The sequence below is a fragment of the Canis lupus genome, chromosome 2, assembly GCF_011100685.1.
Source record: "Canis lupus familiaris isolate Mischka breed German Shepherd chromosome 2, alternate assembly UU_Cfam_GSD_1.0, whole genome shotgun sequence".
NCBI lineage: Eukaryota > Metazoa > Chordata > Mammalia > Carnivora > Canidae > Canis > Canis lupus.
Genome location: NC_049223.1, coordinates 70,684,118 through 70,708,982, shown reverse-complemented (window position 1 = coordinate 70,708,982; position 24,865 = coordinate 70,684,118). Strand labels below are relative to the sequence as shown.

At 50.4% G+C, this 24,865-nt stretch overlaps 1 protein-coding gene across 6 annotated transcripts in view; it reads left to right on the top strand.

Moving 5' to 3' along the window:
- PTPRU (protein tyrosine phosphatase receptor type U) overlaps positions 1 to 24,865 on the top strand; it is a 78,700-nt gene that overhangs the window by 49,221 nt on the left and 4,614 nt on the right. For 3 of the 6 annotated variants that reach the window (XM_038531341.1, XM_038531344.1, XM_038531346.1), the window contains 12 exons: positions 8,635 to 8,825; positions 9,538 to 9,613; positions 10,110 to 10,186; positions 11,836 to 11,853; positions 16,102 to 16,138; positions 16,776 to 16,873; positions 16,961 to 17,077; positions 17,860 to 18,014; positions 20,207 to 20,342; positions 21,031 to 21,180; positions 22,984 to 23,157; positions 24,022 to 24,162. In XM_038531341.1, the coding sequence (XP_038387269.1) occupies positions 8,635 to 8,825; positions 9,538 to 9,613; positions 10,110 to 10,186; positions 11,836 to 11,853; positions 16,102 to 16,138; positions 16,776 to 16,873; positions 16,961 to 17,077; positions 17,860 to 18,014; positions 20,207 to 20,342; positions 21,031 to 21,180; positions 22,984 to 23,157; positions 24,022 to 24,162 (1,370 nt within the window). The remainder of the gene's footprint in view (positions 1 to 8,634; positions 8,826 to 9,537; positions 9,614 to 10,109; positions 10,187 to 11,835; positions 11,854 to 16,101; positions 16,139 to 16,775; positions 16,874 to 16,960; positions 17,078 to 17,859; positions 18,015 to 20,206; positions 20,343 to 21,030; positions 21,181 to 22,983; positions 23,158 to 24,021; positions 24,163 to 24,865) is intronic. The other 3 variants (XM_038531342.1, XM_038531345.1, XM_038531343.1) reach the window with 1 other exon arrangement.

Below are 24,865 nucleotides of genomic sequence, written 5' to 3'. Positions count from 1 at the left end.
TTTTTTCTTTTTTTTAAAGATTAAAATTTTTAAAAAATTTATTCATGATAGACAGAATGAGAGAGAGAGACAGAGAGAGAGAGAAAGGCAGAGACACAGGCAGAGGGAGAAGCAGGCTCCATGCCGGGAGCCGGATGCGGGACTCGATCCCGGGACTCTAGGATCATGCCCTGGGCCAAAGGCAGGTGCTGAATCACTGAGCCACCCAAGGATCCCCCTTTTATGAGATTTTATTTATTCATGAGAGACAGAGAGAGAGAGGCAGAGACATAGGCAGAGAGAGAAGCAGGCTCCCCATGGGGAGCCTGATTCAGGACTCAATCCCAGGACCCCAGGATCATGCCCTGAGCCAAAGGCAGATGCTCAACCACTGAGCCACCCAGGTGCCCCTATACATTGTACTTTCATCATTCGTTGTGGAGCCACTCTCTTTGGAGACCATGCTTCTGTATGTTGGTAGGTTGTTTTTTGGCTCCTCATTCTCTTTGATGGGCTGATTTGGTCATTTGTGTGTCTGTTGATACCTCATTGCCTCATTGCTAGAGTTCTCTAAGTCTTGGTGTCTGAGACATCGCATTCTCCCGGCTTTGCTCCTCATCAGGGATGTCTTGGTTATTATTTGTCCTCATTCTCTTTCTCTTATGTTTTATTGATTGATTGATTATGTACAAGCAGGTGGCAGAGAGGCAGATGGAGAGGGAAAGAGAGAATCTCAAGCAGGCTCCATGCTTGGTGGAAGCCTGCTGTGGGGCTTGATCTCGCAACCCTGAGATCACGACCAGAGCCGAAATCAAGAGTTGGATGCTGAACCGATTGAACCACCCACGCTTCTCTCTTTCTCATACATTTTAGAATCATCTTTTCAAGTTACTTGGAAAACTTTGTTGGGTGGATTTGTATCAAATGTTTGGATCAATCTGGGGAGAACTGACATCTTCTGAAATTGTGCATCCAAGAAGGGGATATATATCACCCTATATATTTAGGTCTTGAGTGTCTTTCAGTGATTTTCTCCATAAAATTCTGCACCTCTTTTGTTAGATGTACCCTCAGGTCCCTTGTATTTTTTATTTCCATTGCAAATCGTACATTGTGTGGGTGTGTGCAGTAAAATACAACTAACGTGGAATTTACCATCTTAACTGTTCTTAAGTGTGGGGTTTGGTGGTATTAAACACATGCATAATGTGCAGCCATCACCATTATCCAGCCCCCTAGCTCTGTTCATCTTGTGAAACTGAAACTCTGTTCCCATGAAGCGGTAACTCCCCATTCCTGCCTCTTCCCAGCCCCCAGCAACCACCACTCTACTTGCCGTGTCTGTGAATTTGACTACTCTAATTATCTCATATACGTGGAATCATAGAGCATTTGTCTTTTTTGTGACTGGCTTATGTCACTTAGCTGAATGTTTTCAAGCTTCTTTCATCATGTAGCATTTTTCAAAATTTTTTTCCTTCTTAAGGCTAATGAATATTCTGTGGCATGTATGTACCATATTTTGCTTATTCATTCATCCACCCATGGACATGTAGATTGCTTCCATTTTTTAGCTCTTGTGAAGAATGCTGCTGTGAACATAAGTATAACATGTATCTTTTTGAGACCCTAATTCAATTCTTTTGGGTACGCAGCCAGAAGTAGAATTGCTGGATCATATGGTAATTCTATTTTTAATTTTTTGAGCAACCACCATACAGATTTCCAGTGGCCGTGCTGTCTGGCATTCCCTCCAGCAGTGCACAGGGGCTCCAGTTTCTCCACATCCTTGTAATTCTGGTTATTTTCTGGGTTTTTGTTTTTGTTTTTGATAGTAGCCATTCCAGTGGTTGTTGAAGTGGTATCTCACTGAAGTTTTGATCTGCATTTCTCTAATGATGAGTGCTGTCACCTTGAGCATGTGCCATTTGTGTATCTTCTTTAGAGAAATATCTCTTCCAGCCCTTTGCCCATTTTTTTTTTATTTTTTATTTTTATTTATTTATGATAGTCACAGAGAGAGAGAGAGAGAGAGGCAGAGACACAGGCAGAGGGAGAAGCAGGCTCCATGCACCGGGAGCCTGACGTGGGACTCGATCCCGGGTCTCCAGGATCGCGCCCTGGGCCAAAGGCAGGCGCTAAACCGCTGCGCCACCCAGGGATCCCCTTTTTTTTTTTTTTTTTTTTTTTTTTATTTCCTTTGCCCATTTTTGATTTGGGTTTTTTATTTCTTTGTTGTAGAGTTTTAAGAGTTCTCTCTGTATTTTAGATATTAATCCCTTAGCAGATATATGCTTTGTACACATTTTCTCCTCTTCTCAGATTGCCTTTTTACTCTGTGGACTGTGTCTTTCGTTGCACAAAATTGTAAAAATTTTCATGAGGTCCAGTTTGTCCATTTTTCTCTCTTGTTGCCTATGCTTTTGGTGTCATAGCCAAGAAATCATTGTCAAATCCATTGTTATGAAGCTTTTGTCCTGTTTTCTTCTAAGAGTTTAAAAAAATTATCTTTTAAAAACAATTATGATTATGATTATTTTGGAGAAACAAAGAGCATGTGAGTGGGGGTGGAGGAGGGGCAGTATCTGGAGAGGGAATCTCAAGCAGGCTCTATGCTCAGTGTAAAGCCCAATGTGGGGTTTGATCTCATGATTCTGAGATCATGACATGAGCCAAAGTCAAGAGTCAGATGGGCACTCAACTGACAGAGCCACCCAGGTGCCCCTCTTCTAAGAGTTTTATAGTGTTGGGCCTTACATTGAGGTCTTTGATCTAGTTTGTTAGATGTACCCTCATCATTTTTAAAAAATGTACAGTTTTAATTTCTGTATATAGTGTGAGGTAATGGTCCAAATCCATTTCTTTTTCATGTGGATGTCCAGTTTTCCCAAGATAAATGGTACACTTTTAAAATATTGTATTTCTAATGGCTGCTCATATAGAGAAATATAGTTGATTTTTAATATATATATGTGTGTGTATATAAAACATATCCATGGTCCTTGATAACCTTATTTATTAATTTTCATTTGTAGAATCTTTCAGGTTTTCTGAGTATGATCAAAGGGTCTGTAAATACAGACAATTTTGTTTCTTCTGTCTCATTTCCTTTCCTTTTTTCCCTTGTCTTTCTGCATGGTACTGTCTGGGACCTTCCGCACTGGGTTGGATGGAAGTGGTAATAGCAGGAATCCTTGTCTTGTTTTCCTGATTTTTTAAAAAAGATTTTATTTTTTTATTCATGAGAAACACAGAGAGAGGCAGAAACATACGCAGAGGGAGAAGCAGGCTCCCTATGGGGAACCTGATGCGGGACTGGATCCCAGGACTCTGGGATCATGCCCTGAGCCAAAGGCGTCTGAGCCACCCAGGTGCCCCTTGTTTTCCTGATTTTAAAAGAAATTCTTCTGACATTAAACACTGAGCATGAAGTTTGCTACAGTTTTTGGTAGAAATGTTTTATCAGGTTAACAAGTTTTAGTTTTTAGTTTCAGGTTTTAGTTTGCTAAGAGGTTTTATTGAAATGGGCATTAAACTTTTTTTTGTTTTAATAAGGTTAACAAGGTGAGGGACATTTTCAGATTTTCTAAAGTTAAAATAATCTTCGGTGCCTGGCATAAATTCAGCCTGGTCATGATGCATTGTATTTTTTATGTCTTGTTGGATTCGGTATAGGTATCATATTGTTCAAGATTTCAAAGCTGTATTCAAGAGTGGGATTGGCCCATGATTTTTTTCCTTTTTGTGCTATTCTTGTCTGGTTTTTAGTATCAAGATTCTGTTAGCCTTGTAAAATGCACTGAGGTCTCTTCTCTTTTTTCCTTATTATGAAAGATGGGAATAATTGTCATCTTGAAAGTTTGGTGGAATTCACCTGTAAAATAATCTTTTCCTCTGTTTTCTTTGTGGAAAAATTTTAAACTTTTAATACAGTTTATTTAAAGGAGCCAAGGACTATTGAAACTTCCTATTTTTTTCCAAACACTTTTAGTAAGTGATTATTTGTCTAGGAATTTGCCCATTTTGTGTAAGTTTTCAAACTCACAGATGTGCAGGTATTTATCATGTTGTCCTTGTGATCTTCCTCATTAAACTCTCACCCAGCCCAGCAAGGTAGCTATTATCAACTCATCTTACACGTGAGAAAACAGAGGGGTTCAGAGACAGGAAGTCACTTGTCAAACAGCCAGGAAGTGGCAGAGCTGGAATTTAAATGCAGGTCTCTTTGAGCTGCAAAGAGCTGTTTTCCATCTTGTGCTGGGCCTTCAGCATGGCATGGGCAGGATTTGGACAGGCAGCAATGGGAAAAGAAGGGCATGCCTGGGTGAGGCAACAGCATGAGTGGGTGAGCATATGCAGCGGTGTGATTGGTGGGAAATTCAAGTGGGTGTCGGGGAGAGTGGGAAGTGGGGGCAGTGTGGGTGTGTGCCTTGCTGCTGAGTCACGTTGAGAAATCCAGAGGGGCAGGGTGCTTGGGCTCTGCCTCCAGCCAGATCATTGACAGCTGGGGTGATGTGGCCTAGGGAAGTCAGGCCCAGGCTAATTGCCATGTGGTTGGTGGGAACAATCAGTGCTGCTGGGGTCTCGAGAAGATGCACCTTTGGGTCGAGGTGGTGACAGTGTGGGCTGGGCTGGACAGGACAGGGCTGCTGGGAAGGGGGGGAGTGGGACAAGCTACGGCAGATGTCTGTTCAGGGGATAGGGGCCATGGGTCAGCCCCTTTTCTCTCTCTCTCTCCACACCCTATGCTGGTCTAGCCTCCACTCCCTTCTTTGCTTTCCAAACAGAGGAGCCCAGATTTTTGTGGTGTGGAACAGAAAGCCATGTTGATTTTGATGCGTCCTCAGTCTGTGAATTTTTTACCATGGGTATTTTTGACGCTGAGTAAATGGTGTGAGGAAGCTGTCTGGGATGTTGCTAGGACGTGGCAATGGACCCTCCCCCCCCCCGACCTCTGTGTCTGAAATCCTGCCTGTGAAAACCCTCAGCCCCTTCTAAGCCCTGTCCATCTGGAGCTCTTCACCCCTGTGGATGCCAGTGGGTTCCACCTGCCAAATGGTTTGTCATTAAGTGCTAGATCCTTTTCATCACCGTGAATTCTTGTTTATCAGGAAGAAAGAAACAGAGAAAGCAGGGTAGACAACAGGGCCCAGGTTTGAATCCTATGCTACTGCTTAATGACCAGGTAACTTACCCTTTGTCAGCCTTGGTTTCCTCATTTGGATTGGGGATAACAGTAGTGCTTATATCATAGAACAGTATTTTTTCTTGAAGATTTAAAAAATTTATTTATTCATGAGAGACACAGAGAGAGAGGCAGAGACAAGGGCAGAGGGAGAAGTAGGCTCCCTGTGGGGCACGGATATGGGACTCGATCCCAGGACCGTGGGATCACGCCCTGAGCTGCGGCAGGCACTCAACCACTGAGCCACCTAGGCGTCCCCATCATAGGAACAGTCTAAGGATTAAGTGACCTGAGTATCACGCCAAACATATGAAAGCACTTGATACGTAAGACATTATTCACTATTTTTACAAGCTATGTTTCTTTATAGTTATATCTTAATTGCAGTAGTGAAGGAACAGTCTGGAGTGGTGCCAGACCATATAACTGGGGGCCTGTCCTCATCTGAGGCGATGGGAATCAGGGAAGGGGACTATCTTTGAGGAAGGTCTGAAGATTTTCATTTTCACGTGGGGAAACTGAGGCCCAGAGAGGTCAAGGGACTCAACTCAGAATTCAAATTCAGGTCTCTCTGACTCCAGACGCAATGCTTTTGCCTCTGGGCCCCAGACCTCCCTCCCTAGACCTCAGCTGTCCAGTTGGGTACTTGTAGAAGGTGTCCCACAATCACGGTGGAGCTGGGGAGAGCCTGGAATAAGCCCCAGGAGGCATCCTGAAGCTGAGGGCTGGCTCTCACCTTCCCTCACCTCTTCCTCCAAGCTGGTCCTGGGGGTGGGGGTGGGAGTGAGGAAGAGCTTGTGTCTCAAATCCCATGGGGGAGACCACACACAAGGACAGTGGAGAGCTGTCTTCTCTGGGCCTCAGAAGTAGAAGGTCCTCTTGGCAACATCATGGCTCAACACCCTGCTGTCTTCTGGTGGTCTTTATAGAGCAGCTTATGTCCTTCTTGGGCTCAGATGGAAGCCACCCTGATTTGGCTGTGACTTCCAGTCAGGACCCCGACCAGGTGGGATTATTTTGCTTGTCTTCAGCCATTGCAAGTTGATTCTACGTGTATGTGAGGCTACACCTCAAGAGCCCTCCACCTCAAGAGCCCTCCAGGAAGCATGGCTTCTACTAACAGCCCTAAGACTCCTCTGTCTCTCCCAGTTTGTCAAGCCAGCAGATAGCCTTTGTCTTGAAATCTATGCGCTTGTGTATCTGTTGTAGATGCTCTTCAGAACTGTCAGGTCCTGAACCAGGATCCTGCAGTTGGAGAAGGGCCAGGAAAGGAAGGCCCCCTACAGTCAGCCAACTGCCCTGGCTTCCTGGGACTAATTATGTCCACAGCCTCATCTGCAGGTGCTTGCTATGTGCCAGGCACCGGGCTGGGTGCTTTATAGGCATTATCTTATTTAATATTTATATAATCATAATAATCATAATCATAATGGCAACAGTTTTTGTCTTCACTTGAGGGAGGTTTAGGGAGAGTAACATCCCCAGGGTCCCACACACAGAACTGGGATTTGATCTCAGGCCTGACTCCAGGGTCTGTAATTTTTTTTTTAAAGATTTTATTTATTCATTAGAGACAGAGAGAGAGAGAGAGACAGACAGACAGACAAACAGGCAGAGGGAGAAGCAGGCTCCATTCCATGCAGGGAGCCTGATGTGGAACTCGATCCTGGGTCTCCAGGATCATGGCGTGGGCTGAAGGTGGCGCTAAACTGCTAAGCCAACGGGGCTGCCCCCAGAGCCTGTATCTTAATCACCACAGTCATCCCTGTGTTCCCCTGAGGATGTTTCACAAAACAAACAAAACTCTCTGTGGTGAGAGATGGTGGTGAAACATTGCTATTTCTACTCATCTCTTGGAGATTGACAATGCGCACTGATCTGTAGGGAGCCCTGGGAGGTCTTATAGGGAAGAAACATACTTTTTTCATTTCAACCAGAATTTCACAAGATTCCTTTAAAACAGAGAACTCATCCTCATCTTCCTTCTCTTCTCCTTTTTAATGGAGTAGCACTTAGTCATCTGCCATCATCAGTGTTTTCTGGAATGCAGTTTCGCAACTGCTACATTAGGCAAGTCTCTTCTTTGGGCCTCAGTTTCTCCATCTGAAGAATCAGGGGCTTGGTGTATCTGACCACAGTGCTGTAACTGACACGTGACTTGCCCTCTGGCTCTAAGTAGAAAATCTGGATCAAATGTGGAGGAATTGTCTTCAGACATTGGGTGACAGGGAGCTCAGGACTGATCCCCAAGAGAAGAGGAAAGAGTGGGCCATGCCATCGCACTGCCTGTCTGCCTGGAGGCAGTTTTCAAACTGTAGCATAGACAGTTTGCCCTGCATGGGGGTCCCCTTGATTTGAAGAGACAGGGTTTGGAGTTTGGGGGAGTTGAGCTGTGCAGGGGTCTGTCCTGGTGTCATGAATCCATTGTGTCTGTCCATGAGTAGGACTCAGAGGCCAGGTGCCAGAGAAGGTTACAAAGAAGGCTCATTCTGGCCAATATCTGAAGGATGGATATGAGGTTATCAGGAAAAAACAGAAGGAGATGGGTGTTGGAGGTGGTGGGAAGGGAAGGGGCTGGCATCTGGGCCCTGCTGGGGGTTCCCCACCTGACCCTACTCGACCACACTTGGGCAGAGAAGAGCTATGAGAAATGTGGAGGGCTGGCCTTGACTGAGCCTCCTGCATTGTACCCAGGACAGGAGAGAAATGGGCATTAAGAGAGTGTCCAGAGGCGGGTGTGACCGAGAGGGGCACTTGGCTCAGTCCCAGGACCTGAGGGAATCAGGGTGGGATGTCCTTGGGAACATCTCCCCAGAAGAGAGGGGAGTGTGTGGGTCTGGAGGGAGGGGATAGTTTTCCCAGGGTGTGTGTTGTGTGCTCTTGTGCATGCGCGTGTGTGTCACCGTGAACCTCTCGACCTGTTCCCTAGTTGGCTGAGGCCGCCGCACAGGCTGACAATGGAAATGCTTACGCAGGAGAAATGCTTCTATTCAGGTGTCTCGCGTTAATCTGTGGAGGGGGTGGCAGCAGCAGCTAATTTCGGGATTTGCTTGTCTTTGAATGGGGTAATTACTGGGAGTTGCCAATTGTTCCAGATTGTTCTCTGGAAGAGGGAGAGAAGAGGGGGTGCTCTCATGGGCTCTGCTGAGTGCTGCCCCCTGCAGGCAGTGCGGTGAAGTCACAGGGTGGTCCAGGCTGGGGAGCAACTGGATGGAGTCAGGGGACCCCAGGATCCCAGCCGGGCCAGGAGGGCTGGGCTGGAAGGGCCCTCAGAGGCCCCGTCACCCAACCTGCTCATTTTACGGATGGAAAAACCGAAGCAGAAGGGAAGGGACTGGCCAGGCCTCTTGGCTCCCGGGAACCCCCTCCATGTGGCCCATTCACCCCCTCTCATGCCTTGAGTCTGTGTGAGGCTCCCCCGGCTGGGGGCATTGTGCGTCAGGAACCCCTTTTCTTCCCTCTGTCTGCAGGAGACCAGCGCAGTGGTGGGGTCACTGAGGCCAGCAGCCTCCTGGGGGGCTCGCCACGGCGTCCCTGCGGCCGGAAGGGCTCCCCGTATCACACGGGGCAGCTGCACCCTGCAGTGCGTGTGGCCGACCTCCTGCAGCACATCAACCAGATGAAGACGGCTGAGGGCTATGGCTTCAAGCAGGAGTACGAGGTGCAGGGCCCCAGTCCTGCCAGGACCCCTCACCAGGGCCTTGCCCGTTTCTCACTCCCGTGGACCCTGACCCTGGGCAACCCTCAGCCTAGCCCTGGAGGACCTTTGCTCTGACAGCCCCTAACTCAACCTAAGTTTTTTTACCTTGACCCCACCCCCAATCTCAGACTGACTTGGTTTCTCACACCACTCCCGATCCTGACCAGAAGTCTGACCTTCAGTCTTCTGTGTCTCCATCTAGACCCTGCTCATGATCCTTCTCTTCTCCCTAATATGACTCTGACCACCTACCTATACTGACCCTGATCTCTGACCTAACACCCAGCCCGAATTTGACCCTGACTCTCATCCTAAATTCCATCTGAACTCAGATTTGAATCTCATTCTCCCTCCATCTGCACTCTGACACTACCTCCTTCTAACCTTCATTTGACCTTCACTTTTATCTTCTTCCCAACTCACACCTGGATTTACCCTAAACCTGACACCCCCCCACCCCTGCTTTTTTCATTTCCTCCCTCCCACTGCTTGGCTTTGAATTTAGTCCCTTGCTGATAAAGGGATATCCGGTGACTTTATCTCAGGCACCACATTGATCCCTGAATCTGGCCCTTATCCCTGGTCTCACTCCCATCCTGTTAGGGGATGGGGTCTTACAAGGGGAGGGGTTTCCCTTCCTTGCTGACTATGGCCTTACTTTCCCTTCTGGCAGAGCTTCTTTGAAGGCTGGGATGCCACAAAGAAGAAAGACAAGGTCAAGGGTAGCCGGCAAGAGCCCACGCCTGCCTGTGAGTCCTGGGAAAGGGCCTGGGTCTGGGGTGTGGGTGGGAGGGATCTGAGTATAGTGGGGGAGAACAGCCAGAGTGAGCCACTTATTGAGAGCCTCCCACATGCCAAGCCATGTACCGATTACCACACCCATTATTTTACTTATTTTTCTCAATAACCCAGATGTATGAGACCTATTATAACCCCTACTTTACAGATAAGGAAACTGAGGCTTGGGAGGTTAAGCTCCCTGCTCAAGGTCACACAGCTAACACTTGCCTGAGTGGCACATGACCTTGGGTCTCCTTGATGCCACAGCCTAGGTTTTAACCACTAGCCCGTCCTGCCCCCTCTGGTGCCGAGAGCCTCCTGGTGAGCCCTGAGCCTCTGGGTACCCTGGCTCTCCTGCCTGTGCCGTACCTCTTGGCCTCCTGGAAGCCTCCCCTCATTGCCCTAGCCCTGCGCTCCCTAGCTCAATCCCTGCCCACCCCATGGCCACCTGCTTTGTGTTTTCAGATGATCGGCACCGAGTGAAACTGCCCCCGATGATGGGAGGCCCCGATGCCGACTACATTAACGCCAACTACATAGACGTGAGTGCCTCGCCGTCATCTCTGCTGGCCTGGCCCTGCCTGCTCCAGGCGCACTGCCCAGGCAGGCCAGCATCCTGGCAGGGAATACCCTTCTGCAGTCAGTGCCAGAGAGCTTGGGGGAGGGTAGAGCAAAGCTATCAGGGAAACTTCCTGTGGGGTGGACAGGTGGGGGTTTCAGTGAAGCAGGAAGGAGAGGTAGTGGGCAGATAGCTAGGCCTGGAGTCCAAGAAGGAGCCCCTCTCAGGAAGGACCGAGAGGCTCAGAGGTAGGATTTGCATGACTCACACAGTAAGGCTGCAAGTAGGCAGGGGTGGATTGGGAAGGCCCCAGATGGCAGGCCGAAGAGATGGAACTTTTCCCTAGGGGTCCCAGGGAGTTGCTAAGAGTATTTTGACTGTGAGCTGAGTGGTACCTTAAGAACAACTCATGTTTATTGAGAGTGTACTGTGTGCCAAGCACTGTGCTAAGCAATTTATATCAAAGATTTCATTTTATATAATCCCTGAAATCACGCTATGAGTTAGCATCGTGACCTCATTTTACAGGTGAGAAAACAGGCTCAGAGAGGTGGAGCTACTTGTCCAAGGTCACATAGCTTGTGAGTGGGCGAGAAGGAACTCAAATCTCAGCCTGTCTGTGTCTCCAAAGCCTCTGCTGCCAACCATGAGGCTCTCCTGCCATCGAATGCAGCAGCTAGGTCTGGATGGGCCAGAGGAAGGGGCTGGGGACGACAGGGCAGGCAGCCAGGAAGCCCAGGCTACTGAGTGATGAGGTGACGAATCTGCTCCCCAGGTGTGAATGAGGGTGAGATGGGACAGGGCCCAGGGACCCTGGTCAGACTGCCCCAGCCTGACAGCAAGTCAAGTTTGGGAGAGAATCTTTTATTCATTTACCAGATCTATTTTGAGCATCTACCATGTGCCAGGCATTGTCCTGGGCACTAGAGGTATGGCAGTGAACCAGATAGACACCATCCCTGCCTTCCTTGAACATATAGATTCTAATGGGGAAGGCATATGAATGTATATACAAATAAAATAATTTCAGATTAGTTGGGAAAGCACAGTCCAGGGAAGAGGAATGACTCTCCCAGTGTCACACAGCAACTTAGTGGTATGGCCAGGGTTACTCATGGTGGGCTGCATGGAGGTGGGGGCTTGAGCTGGCTTTGGGTGGCCAGAGAGGAAAGGGTGGGAGTAGGGAGCTACAGGAGCGAAGGAGGAGGAAGGTGTATACCTGGGAGGTGGGATAGTCAGGGACTCTGGAGACCTCTCCTCTCCCTCTTCTTCACCTCCTGGGGGGTGAAATTATGCTACCCCATATTTTCCAGGATTCCTTGCCTTCTTTCCCTACCTCCTGTGCTCTCCCTTGACTGGGGTATGGGCTGGGCCTAGCCTTTCGGACTTGGGTGACTTCGATGACAGGGGCCTCTTCTGGGTCTCCTCAGTGTCCCAGTTGGCTTCCCCCTGGGCCCCAGCAGGCTCATGCCTCTCCCCACTCTCTGGCCCAGCCCTGCCCCCGTCTCTGCTCTGCCTCCCCTACTCACATTGCGCATCCTGGCCACTCCTGTGCTCCGACCACCTCCATCTGCCTCTGGCCTAATATCTGTCTCTTTTGCTTTGTTCTGTTCCCTCACTGGAATCATTAAGATTCGGATAAACCGTGAAGTAAGTATCTCTCTCCCCGTCTCCTCCTCCTCCTCTCTTCTCACCAGCTGTATCTTAGACTCTCTCATGGTCTCTGGCTGTCTTTCTCTCTGTCTCTGTCCCCCTTTCCCCTCCACTCGTGCACCCAATGCCAACTGTCCATTTCAACAGCCTGGCCAAGGGCCACCCAGGGCTGCAGACTCAATGTGACACCTGTTGTAAACAAGTCCTTGCCATCCTCCACTGCCCTGAGATGGGGCATCAGTGATGAGGGTGCTTCCACAGGCCCCACTGACCGGCTACCACCTCTGTCACCTCTGGCTCCCCAGCTCCCCTCACCCAGTGAGTCTCACCAGCCATACCTCCTGTATGGCGCTGGCAGGGGTCGGTGGGGGAAGCTGCTTTGGGTGCTCCCTCTCTGCTGCTTGGGGTCAGGGTCTTCAAGGAAGCAAGGACAGCCCCACCAGTCCCCTTAAAACTAATTTCTCTGGTGTTCGAATCCCTTTGTGATCAGTTTGCTTGAAACTCAACCCTAACTACTTTGCCCTCAATTTAGAGCTACTCTGAATGTTTTATTATGGGGGAGCACTTTAGGTATTCTATTTTTACTTTTATTTAGTATCCTTTTTTTAGAAAAAGATTTTGTTTATTTATTAGAGAGAGAACACAGAGAGAAAGAGCATGAGCTGGGGGAGGGGTAGAGGGAGAAGCAGACTCCCCATCAAGCAGGGGGCCTGACTTGGGGCCCGACCCCGGGATCACAACCTAAGCCAAAGGCAGATGCTTAATGAACTGAGCCACCCAGGCACCCCGGGTATTCTATTTTTAAAAATTGTGTCATCCCTGGGCCTTCTAGGAATATTTTAAAAAGTCCTATCATCTAGTGGTACTTCAGTTTGGTTTTTGATATATACATTCAACCTTTGAACAGCATGGGTTTGAACTGTACTGGTCCACTTTCTGTGGATTTTCTTTATAAATATAGTAAATATTATAAACATATTTCTTATTTCTTTTGATTTCCTAATACTTTCTTTTCTCTAGCTTACTTGGTTATGAGAATACAGTATATAATACCATGTAACACACAAAATATGTGTTACTTGAGTGTTCATGTTATTGGTAAGGCTATTAGTAGTTAAGTTTTGGGGGAGTCAAAAGTTATGTGTGGATTTTCAACTTCCCCAGGGGGGCAATGCCCCAAACCCCCCGTGTTGTTTAAGGGTGAACTGCATATATTTGATGCCTGATGAGATTGTTTGTTATTTTGTGGGCACCTTTCTATTTTACCTCCTCATATATAAAAAAAATTTTGTTTTTTAAAGATTGCAGAAATATAATTCATTATCACATTTTCAGACAGTACAGAAATATACACATCTCTGTAGATGTGAAGTGAAAGGTCCCCACAGTTACAGCTGTTGGAGATGACCAATTTTCCCAGATGTGTTCTCTGAAATCCCCCCTTATTTTGAGTGTGCTTTAACAGTTGGTAAAGTTCCCAAATTAGTTAAATTAACTAATTAATTAATAGATTTTATTTATTTATTCATGAGAGACATAGAGAGGCAGAGACACAGGCAGATGGAGAAGCAGGCTCCCTGTGGGGACCCCGGGATCACAACCTGAGCCAAAGGCAGATGTTCAGTCACTAAGCCACCTAGGTGCCCCAGGTTCCCAAATTTGAATGGAAAAATAGGCCCACAAAATGGGTGGATACACTCTGCCCTAGTGTTCCGATTAGGAGGTGACAAATACAGGTGCATTTCTTTATATCCTTACAAGGCATAGTCCCACCCACTTGGTTCATTGTCAGACTCTTCAATGCCCACAGAAGGCGTGGCTTTAATCCATCTTCAAATGTCAGTTAACAAGAGTTTCATTGGCTAGGCACCTGGCCCTATGCCAACACATTAGGCTTGTCGTTTCATCTTTCCCATACTCCCAAGAGGTAGGGGCCAGCATTTGGCAGATGAGACAATGGAGCCTTAGGAATATTCAGTGACTTGCTCATGGCCACATGGAGCTGGGTCTCAAGCCCCGTGTGAACCCTCAGTCCTCATGCTAGACTCTGGTTCTCTCCCTGTGAGGAGCATCAGGAGGCCCTGGGGTTCTTGAGTGTGATGCAAGTGGTCAGTCCCCCATTGCTGCCCACGCAGGGGCTCCAGGCAGGTGTGGGTATGTGCCCTGGGAGAAGGTGCCCAGGACATGCCGGTGCCCATCTGTGCTCTCAGATGCTCTCAAGAGGGTATGTTCAAGGTGATGGATCTGCTTACCTTCCTTTAACACCTGATCATTTTATGCTTTCCATCATAGTGTTCTCTAATTGTGCAGGAATGCACATATGCACGAAGAAATTAATGCAGATATGGAGGGTTATCTGTTGAAAACTTGTTCAGCTGTGGACGGTACTTGCTGACTAGCCCTGGTGCTGACCCTGGGCTGGGCCACCGGAGGGACAGAGATGGATGAATCAGAAGAGACGGTCTCATGTGGGATTCTCAGGCCAGCTGACTTTAGGTGGAGTAGCTGGTTCCCAGCTTGACCAACGCTGGAGGTGGGAGGGCAGCCCCGGCAGTGCCTTTCCCAGGCCTTCCCCCATTTGCCGTGCAGCTCAGCTGAGGACCTGAGGCAGAGGCAGTGGCTGGGGAATTAGGCCAGACCGGGAGCAGCTCCACCAGTGAGGGCCCAGTGGCTCTGGGGATGCTCTTCACGACTGGTATACAGCAGAATCTGCAGTGTGTGTCCCACCCTGCAGCAGGGAGCAGGGGCTCCGAGAGGCTGAGAGTCTGGCTACTTGTGTGTTTTGAGGTCCACCTGGGAGCTGGTGGAAAGGCACAATCCTAGGCCCCACACCCGATCTTCTGCATCTGAATTTCCCTTTTAACAAGATCCCTAGGAGCTGCGGGTGTATGTTAAAGACTGAGGAAGGCCCTTTTAGTGGCCTGGGTCACTTAGTGGCTCTTTGCAGGGAACCCACGTCACCCTGACTCCCCAGGCTCAGATTCCTAACCCCTGGAGCAAACCACCCTCTGCCCTAGGAATTCTTGACATCCGTACTATTTGAATCTTCGGGGAAACTCTTTGAACTTGAAATAGTAGCCAGAATAAGAGGTACCATTGATGAAGTGCTGACTTTGTGCTGGCTGTGGTGCCAGAACACCCTTGACATGGTATGTTCCTTTGTTTACTCCTCACAACAGCCAGAGGAGGTAAATACTATGATCAGTCCCATTTTGTAGATGCGAAAATCGAGGCATAGAGAAATGAAGGAATTTGCTTGAGGGTACATGGCTAGCAAGAGGTTGAGCTGGGACCTGAACCCTGGCAGTCTGATTGCAGGGCTCCCTCCGGGGCCTGAGGTGCAGGGAGCTGGGTTGCAGGTGTGAACTTGCCATGAGCTATGCAACCTTGATTGTTCTCTCCTGTGTCAGTGCAGTAGCATGTTTTACCTCTCCCCTGGGGTTGCCTTGGTGCCCTAGGTGTCACATGTGGGCCGGACAGCAGGGTTGGCTGTGGCCCCGGGGTGGGTGTTGGGGCTGGCTGGTTCCTCTTCACAGCCTGAAGGCTCTGGGGATGGAGGGTGAAACAGATCTTGCCCTCTCTTTTGTGGGAGATCATGCAGGTAAAGTGCTTAGCACAGTATGTGATCATAATAGGGCCTCAAAAATTATTATTATTGATTTTAAAGATGTAAAAACCATTTTATCTGAGGGCTGTGAGTAACCCATGTGCTCATTTGCTTCCAACCTGAAGCCTTCATCTGGGTCCCTGGGTCCCCCAAGCTCTGGGTGACATATAATAGGGAATGGGCACTGCCCATCTGGTTGCCCCGAGTGGCCTAGGATGGCTGATGAGACCCAGCCTGGGTGGGGTCTGGGGACCCTCTGGTAACCTGGGCAGGGTCTCCGTGGACTTTATTTGTATCCAAACAGTCCTATAAGCTGATTATAGATAATCTCCCCAGTTTATGGGTGGGGAGACCCTATAGGCTCATAAAGGAGTCATGTCTCTGTGGGGTCACACAACAAAGATGGGTTTCAACCCAAGACACTGGTGTCCCAGCTGCTTTTCTGTCCTTACTGGGGAGCTGGGAGGACAGGCTCCCTGTCCCCTCCACCCCTCAGGTTAGGGGGTTCTAGGGAAGAGGGCGGGCAGCTGGCTGTGGCTGTGTATGTGCTGCATCTGGGAGAGGAGGGCAGAGGAGGTAAGATCTGAGGGAGCGAGGGGCTGCTCCCTGGGGTCTCACTGCACCCTCTTCCGTTCCAGGGCTACCACAGATCAAACCACTTCATAGCCACTCAAGGTACCTGCCCCTCTAACCGTGTGTGCCCGCTTGCTGAATGCCATCTGCTGCCTTTCTGCCTTTCTCCTGACCTGCTTGACTCCCTGTCTGCCTCCCTGCTGTCTCTATGCCTGAGTCCCACTGTCTGGCTGGGTCTTCTGAAATCTGGCCACCAATCTCTGCCCCCTCTTTGTGTTTGCGTCTCCCCAATGTGCTCAGTGCATCTGTAGTTCCCTTGGCCATCTGTCTGTCTCTGAGGTGGTGCATGCAGAGGGGTAGGCAGGCTCACTCAGTCCTGCCAAGTGTAGATCATGCGTCTTGGTCTGGGGGCTGCCTGGGTCCCTCTGGCTATCTTCCCCATCACCTCTACCCAGCCGTTCATTTGTGCATTCATCCGGGAGACTTGTGCCGTACACTGAGGACCTAGCCCTCAAGTTCTACCTGCTGGGTTTCACTTGGGATGACTGGGGTCTCGTGCCAGGCCCTCCCTCATACTGCCCCCCACCCCGGGCCCTCCAGGCATGAGCGGCACGCTAGGTGGGGTGGTGTGTGGGGTGTACATGAAGCCCTCACTGGGGCTCAGGAGCCTCCCGGCCTGGGGTGGTGGTGCTGGGTGGCAGGTGTGCTGGCCCTGGGACTAGCACCCTCTGCGCCCCAGGGCCGAAGCCCGAGATGGTCTACGACTTCTGGCGCATGGTGTGGCAGGAGCACTGTTCCAGCATTGTCATGATCACCAAGCTGGTGGAGGTGGGCAGGGTAAGCAGGGCTTTACCGTGAGGGGGTAAGGCGGGCCAAGGTGGGGCCCAGCAAAGAGCCCACCGAGCCTGCCTGTGGGGACTCCAGGTGAAATGCTCTCGGTACTGGCCGGAGGACTCGGAAATGTATGGGGACATCCAGATCACGCTGGTGAAGACGGAGACTCTAGCTGAGTATGTCGTGCGCACCTTCGCCCTGGAGCGGGTGAGTCTCCTGCCACCTGGTCCCTCCAGGGGTGCCTGAAGAGGCGGGGCAGAGGCCACCTCCCTGCTTCCCAGTGCGGAGCAGGAGGGGTGAGGAGGGCTCCGTTGTCCTCCCCAGCAAGGCAGCTGCTCTGTAACTGCAGGGGGCATGGTGGGAAGACGGGATGGGGACTACCTTTGCTGGGGACTCCAAGAGGACATCGAGATGTTGGAAATAACGGTAGCAGGCAAGGCTGGTCCGCTCTGCTGGGCATGGTGTGGAGCCCGTAGCACATGTTGGTTAAGCCCTGGAAAACTCTGGGATGAGGTGTTTCCATTAGTCCTGTTGTACAAATAAAGTGAGGTGGAGTGCTGCATCCCTCTCGGGGCCGCATGGCCAGTGACTGCCTGAGTCCTCCTGTCTGTGATCCCATTTATCCTCTTTAACAATCCTCAAAGGAGACACTTTCCCCCTGTAGGCTAAGACCAGAGAGTCAAAGTGATCTATCTCTTGGGTTGCACAGCAATGTGGAGGCAGAGGCAGGTGATTGGCAGACAGCTTAGGCGTCCGGCAGGCCCTGGTCCCCACTCCTCTATAGTATTTGTCTTGTCTAACGTTGGCCAAGCAACTTCTTCTCTTTGGGCTTTGGTTTTCTTGCTGGTACAGTGAGTCATTAATACCCACTCATAAGTTTATCATTGGGATTAATTGATTGAGATCCTGCGGTGGGATACTCGCCACGGCTGCTTGGCACCCAGCAGGTGTCTAATGGATGCCAGCAGTGACTCTGACTGTCTCCCCAGAGAGGCTACTCTGCCCGGCACGAGGTCCGCCAGTTCCACTTCACAGCATGGCCAGAGCACGGCGTCCCCTACCATGCCACAGGGCTGCTGGCCTTTATCCGGCGTGTGAAGGCCTCTACCCCACCCGATGCTGGGCCTGTTGTCATCCACTGCAGGTGAGGTGCTGGGAATCCCAAGGAGAAGAGGACAAGGCGTGGGATTGGTTTGGGTTCATCCTGCTTAGAGCCAGAGGACAGGAGAGACGGATGCCCAAGGGCCCTTTGGCTCTGAGGCTGGCACCCTCATGTGCTGCCCAAGACCCATGGAGGCCCCGGGTCTAGAGGCTGAGGGAGGCACAGGAGATGGGTGGGTGTGGGGTGGGGTGGGGTGGGGTGGGGGAGGGCTTGGCGAGGCACCAGGCAGGTTGAGTTCCATTTGCTTCCATTCAGCGAGTGTGCATTGCACACCTGTGTGCTAGGTTTGGCCTGGGTGCTAGGAAGGACTTTGCCCTCTCTTCTCCAAATGCTGTGGGCTTTCCTCACTGCTTGGCCTTCACACCTGTGCAGCTCCTGACCATCACTCCTTTCTGTTCCAAGTCCTGCCTTGCTTGGCCCCTGTAACCCCAGTTGCTTTTCCTCTGCTCTGCTTTCTCTCTGGCTCCACATCTTTCTCTTGTTTCTGAGGTACCCTGTCCTGTTTCTGCCCCACTCTCCTCCTAGGAAGCTTAACCTCTGACCCTGTGGTTTCACTCATTGCCCTAAGCCCACAGGTCCTTGGTCTCTGTATCTTGTCCTGGCTCCTCTGCTTGGATTCCTCTCAGATTTCCAAATGCCACATAACAGAATCCCTCCCCTCCTCCCCCGCAGATCACTTCTCTTTGGTTTCCTTGGGCTTCTTGCAGATACTGTCTTTAAAATAAGATTTCGGGGCATCTAGGTGGCTCAGTCGGTTAAGCGTCTACCTTCAGCTCAGGTCATGATCTCAGGGTCCTGGGATTGAGCCCCATATCAGGCTCCCTGCTCAGCGGGGAGCCTGCTTCTACCTCTCCTGCCATTCCCCCTGCATGGGCTCACTGGGTCTCTCTCTGTCAAATAAATAAAATCTTAAAAAATAAGATTTCATTGAGGTATAATATACTTAAAGAAAAGTGTACACCTAGTAAGTATATATAATTTTATTGATTTTCATAGATTAAACATACCTGTGAAATAACCAGCACTGCTCAGATCAAGAAATAGAACATTAGCAGCATCCCAAAGCCCCCTTGAGCCCCCTTCCAGTCTGTACCCATCTCGGCGCTCCCAGAGCAATCTCTATCCTGACTTCTAAAGCATGAATTCATTTTGTGTGTTTTGAACTTTGTATAAATGGAATCATACAGTGTGTGCTCTTTGGTGTGTGACTTCTTCCTCTCAACTTTATGTTTATAAGATTCATCCATATTATATCATATTCTACTGGTTGAGTAAACCACAATGTGTTTATCCGGTCTGCTATTGATAGATTTTTGGGTTGTTTCCAGTGTTGAGCTATTATGAATAGTGTTGCTAAGAACGTTCTAGGGCATGTCTGGGGGCCAGTATATGGATGCATTTCTGGGGGAGGGTACATACGTAGGAGTGGAATTGCTGCCCGGCAAACATTCAGCTTTGGTAGATGCTGCCAAACAGTTTCCCAAACTGGTGGTACTAATTTCAGCCCCCAGTGGGGGTATGTGGGAGACTTGCTACTATGTGTTCTTGTCAATGCTTTGACACCACCATTTTCAAGCTTGAAATTCTGGTGTCGTTTTTGTTCTGTGTCTGCGCCTTGACTTTGCTCAACATGGTGCTGAGCACGAGCATCCCAGAAATGGGTCTGACCTGACCCAGCTCTGGCTGAGCTCCCAGCCGGGTCGCTGAGACAGCCACCTCAAGGATGACCACGATGCAGGAAGAGTGTTTAAGAGCCTGCCCAGATTCCTCTGGGAGCTCAAAAGAATGACATCTGCTGGGAGGGTTGGGGAGGCTCCACTGAGCATGTGAGCAAGTATGAGTGTGTGGGGCTTTGAAGGATTTGTGTGGATTTGAGGATATCCAGGAGGCAAGAACATTCTTGGATTAAGCTCTGAGCATCGCCTTTGTCCTCTGCCCAGCTCAGTGACTACCCTTTCCCTCCCCTCCTTTCCGAGGCCCATCACATTTTGCCACAGCTCCTGCCACAGACTTCTCCCCAGCTCCTCCTTGTCAGTGGGGTGGCATGTCTCTCTGTCCCCCAGCCTATGTCAGGTGTAGACATGGCCAGATACCCCAGGCTCCCTCTTCCCCTCCTCTTGGTCCTGGGCTCCCTTCCCGGGCTCTGATGGGGCACCTGGCTGCTCTCTCCCCAGTGCGGGCACAGGCCGTACAGGCTGCTACATTGTTCTGGATGTGATGCTAGACATGGCCGAGTGTGAGGGCGTTGTGGACATTTACAACTGTGTGAAGACCCTCTGCTCCCGGCGTGTCAACATGATCCAGACGGAGGTAGGGGACACAGCCCTCCCTCCCTGCCTGCTCCAGGATTTGGGCCCCTTACGGAGGAACTCAAAGCTGGTGGAGTGTGTCAGAGGGGTGTCCTTAGAGCTGAGATCCAGGAGGTTGGCCTGCCAACCTCTGAGGGTCTTTGCAGAGTCAGCTCCACTGTGTTCAGTTGGGTGAGGTCAAACAGCATTGGGCCAAGGTCATAGGTTCTGCTGGTGAGGTCTACTGCAGTTTGTATCCTCATTAGATGTGTGACTCTGGGGGGCACCTGGGTGGCTCAGTGGCTGAGCATCTGCCTTTGGCTCAGGTCATGATCCCGGAGTCCCGGGATTGGGTCCCACAACATTGGGCTCCCTACAGGAAGCCTGTTTCTCCCTCTGCCTATGTCTCTGCCTCTTTCTATGTCTCTCTCATGAATAAATATATAAAATTAAAAAAAAAAAAGATGTGTGACTCTGGGCTCTCCCCCCACCTTCAGAGCTTCTTACAGGGTATTATAGGGATGAAATATGAGGTAAGAGAACATATCTGTGAAGGTTGTTTCAAGTAGGGTTGGTCCAACCTGTAGTAACAGGTGGCTGGACTTCAGCACCCCTGCCTCAAGTTTGGCCTGATTCCTGCTGCCATCACCCCCAAATCTCTAGGTTTTAGTCCCCCTCCTAATTCCTTATATTCTCTCCTCCTGTTCCAGGAGCAGTACATCTTCATTCACGATGCAATCCTGGAGGCCTGCCTGTGCGGTGAGACCACCATCCCTGTCAGCGAGTTCAAGGCCACCTACAAGGAGATGATCCGCATTGATCCTCAGAGTAATTCCTCGCAGCTGCGGGAAGAGTTCCAGGTGGGGCAGGAGTGTGTATGTATAGCTGTGTGTGTGTGTGTGTGTGTGTGTGTGTGTGTGTTGTGAGTGTGTGTGTGTGTGTGTGTGTGTGTGTGTGTATATCGGGAAGTCCTTAGTGTTATAGGAGTCACTGAGAGCCAAGACAGAGAAGAACAGAGTAGGGCTGCTGGGAAGGACTTGGAGATGGTGGAGGAGGTGGTCCCTCCAAGTGGTTGAGAACCCATGCTTTGAATTCAAGGAAGCCCCAGTTCAAGTCCTGGCTCAGTGAAGACCTGTGAGTAGCCTTGAGCACTCACATTACCTCCCCAGGCTTTGGTTTTCTTATCCAGGAAAGAAAGTCAATATTGCCCTCGTAGTGTTTGTATTCATCAGGATCCTTTTGGTCACAAGTGACAGAAATCCAGCTCAATGACTCTTATAACTGAAACTTCCGAGGGTGGCTGGATCCAGGGGCTTAAGTAATGACGCCAAGATACAGTCTCTGTTCATTTTTGGCTCTGCTTTCCTCTGTTTTTGGCCTCTTTCTCAGACTCATACCCTGGGCCCCAGCAGTGCCAGGCTCACGTCATCCCTACTGTTAGGAGACTGGAAAAAGGATTCCCTACAGCCCCAATAGAAGTCCTAGACCAGATTCTCCTGGGCTACCCGTGAGCCAGTCACTGGGGCCAGAGAGTAGGAACATATTGATTAGGGCCAGGCCTGGGTCCGAGGGTGGAGCCACTCTTAGCATGTCACATGACAGAGATGGAGGAAGTCTGGTTCTCCAGAGAAGTTCCAGAATAGTCAGTGGGCAGGCAGGGGGCCCAGATGTCCTCCTTTTTTTTTTTTTTTTTTTTTTTTTTAAGATTTAATCTATTTATTCATGAAAGACACACAGAGAGAGAGGCAGAGACACAAACAGAGGGAGAAGCAGCCTCCATGAAGGGAGCCTGATATGGGGCTCAATCCCGGGACTCCAGGATCACGCCCTGGGCTGAAGGCAGGCGCCAAACCACTGAGCTACCCAGGGATCTCCCAGATGTCCTCTACACTCCAGGTTCCTGCCAGGGTTCAGCGGAATGGCACCTTTAGATATCTGCAAAGACTGGTATCACAGAAAATGCTGCCTGTGATTTGTGGAGCTCTGTTGGGGATCATGAGAGACTGAAGTTCCCTCTTAGGGATCCCCAAGGACAAGCAAAACAAGCTGAGACCCCATGGATCAGGCGGTAGGAAGCATGAGGTGGAGGAGATAACCTAGAGTCCCAGGTTGGCTGTGTGCCAGGTGCCCCAGACTTCATTCTGTTCTGACGGGGCTGACCACCTCCGCCAGGTCCCCAGACTCCACCTTTTGGAAGATGTGGGGCTTCAGGCCATGTCTCCCTGAAAGCCTCCAATGAGCTAGTAATGATCCTCACTGTGCCTTTCACATATGGAGCCTTGCATGTGCCAAGCTCAGTGCTCGGTCCTTGGCAGGATCTCACTCAATCCTCCCAACAGCCCCTCGAGGCAGGCATATTATTATCCCACCTGACAACTGATAAAATAGTGCTGAGACATACAGTCGCGTGTCTAAGGTTACACGGGGAGTGAGGAGCCAGACTGGGGTCTCCAGAGCTCTGTTCAGGGCCTACACCATCCAGAGATGGGGAATGGGGTCCCTGCCCTCTCCCCTTTCTCTCTGAACCTCAGTTCTCCATCCATAAAATGGGGTTAACAACCCAGCTCAGTCTCCTTCTTGGGGCTGTGAGGAGGCCCAGCCAACACTGGGCATCCATACCTCCCCCACCCTGCCGACCCCACTTCTCCTTCCACTCCTTGTAGACACTGAACTCGGTCACACCACCCCTGGATGTGGAGGAGTGCAGCATCGCCCTGCTGCCCCGGAACCGAGACAAGAACCGCAGCATGGACGTCCTGCCGCCCGACCGCTGCCTGCCCTTCCTTATCTCCACCGACGGGGACCCCAACAACTACATCAATGCAGCGCTGACTGACGTGAGGGCTTGGGGTGGGCTGGGCTCTGGGACTCCCTCAGGCAGCAGGCAGCAGGATTGGGGAGGCTCAGGAGCCAGGGGCAGCGCTGACGGTTCGGTCGGGACCAGGTTGGCATGAGGTTGGGACGGGGAGCAGAGTCAGTGCCTGTCACTGGTCTGGGACCCTGGGTTGGGGTCTCAGACCCTTCATCCATGGAATTGGAAGGGACTTAGGGATGTATTTATTCAAAAATATTTATTGAGCTCCTACAGTGTGCTGAGTGCAGGCCATACCCCCAAAACTCTGTTCTCCTGAGCCTGGTATGTGGGTAATGGGTTGGGACAGTCAGTAAACAAAGATACAGTGGCATGTCAGATGCTGGTAATTTCTACAAAAAGCACCCAGACAGAAGAAATATATACTGAGCTTTGGAGTGTGAATATGGCTGTTTTTGGTGAAGTGGTAAGGAGGTCTCTTTTTTGACATCTCTTTGAGGAGGTAACTGTTAAAGAGCCAAAAGGAAGGAGGGGGAGAATTGTGTAAACATTTGGAAATTTGTTCTAGGTGACAGGAATAGCAGGTGCTAAGGCCCTGAGGCAGAGAACAAGCTTGGGCAGCCTCTAACTATCATGCGCAAGTCTCCATCGCCACACATTTGGGAACCTTTAATATTTAGTTCCAGGGGCCATGGGCTTGGGTATCAGTGGCCTGGTGGGGCTGTGTACCTTGTCAATTCAGGCCTCAGTGAGCTAGCCAAGCTCTGAAGTGGATCCCTGGAGGCAGCCTGGCCCTGAGGGGAGAGCTGTCCAGCTCAGGGTGGGCAGAGGGGATGACAGCTGTGGCGGGGTGGTGGGCAAGCCCCACTAAGACCTGGTTTCCCTGCAGAGCTACACGCGGAGCGCAGCCTTCATCGTGACCTTACACCCACTGCAGAGCACCACGCCTGACTTCTGGCGGCTAGTCTACGACTACGGGTGCACCTCCATTGTCATGCTCAACCAGCTGCACCAGTCCAACACTGCCTGGGTGAGGACTCCGCTGCCCAGGGCCTGGTGGGCTCAAGGGCATGTCCCAAAAGCCCAGGGTTGGATCCCAGTCGTGCCACCTATTTATTGAGTGACTTTGGATGGTCCCATTCCCTCCCAGAGCCTTGGTTTTCTCATCTGTAGAAGGAAGCTGTCAGATTGGAGGGAAATAGCTGCTTTCTATTGAGCGCCTGCTGTATGCCCAGGACTCTGCTTTGCACTTATGGGCTTTGGGTGAAAAGATTGAGACCTACATATCTGGGAAGTGGCAAGACTATGCCCCTCCCCTAGGTTGCCTTCTTCCAGAGCCCGGGGACTCACTCACTGCCTGCTGTGGGGGTCATTGAGGCTGAGCAAAATTCCAGCCTACTTACTTTTTGACTGATCTTGGGTAAGTTCATTTGCCTCTTTGAGCCTCAGTTTTTTTCCTGCCCAGCACATAGTAGCTGCTAAGTGCATGGCAGGAATGAAGATAATGAAGTTGCTGTTGAGGTTGCTCCGTGGCCTCTGCTTGAGGGCTGCCTCAGTTTCCTTTTGGGGCTCCCAAAGCTGGCGCTCCCAGGAAGTGCAGATTTTCAGCCTTCCAGTCCCACGTGGCCATATCCCTTAGATCTCTGGGCCTCCCTTCAATTCCCTGTCTTAGGCAGCCAGGAAGAGTTGCTGTAAAATGAGCCTGACAGTCTCTTAGAGGCTGAGAAGACTTG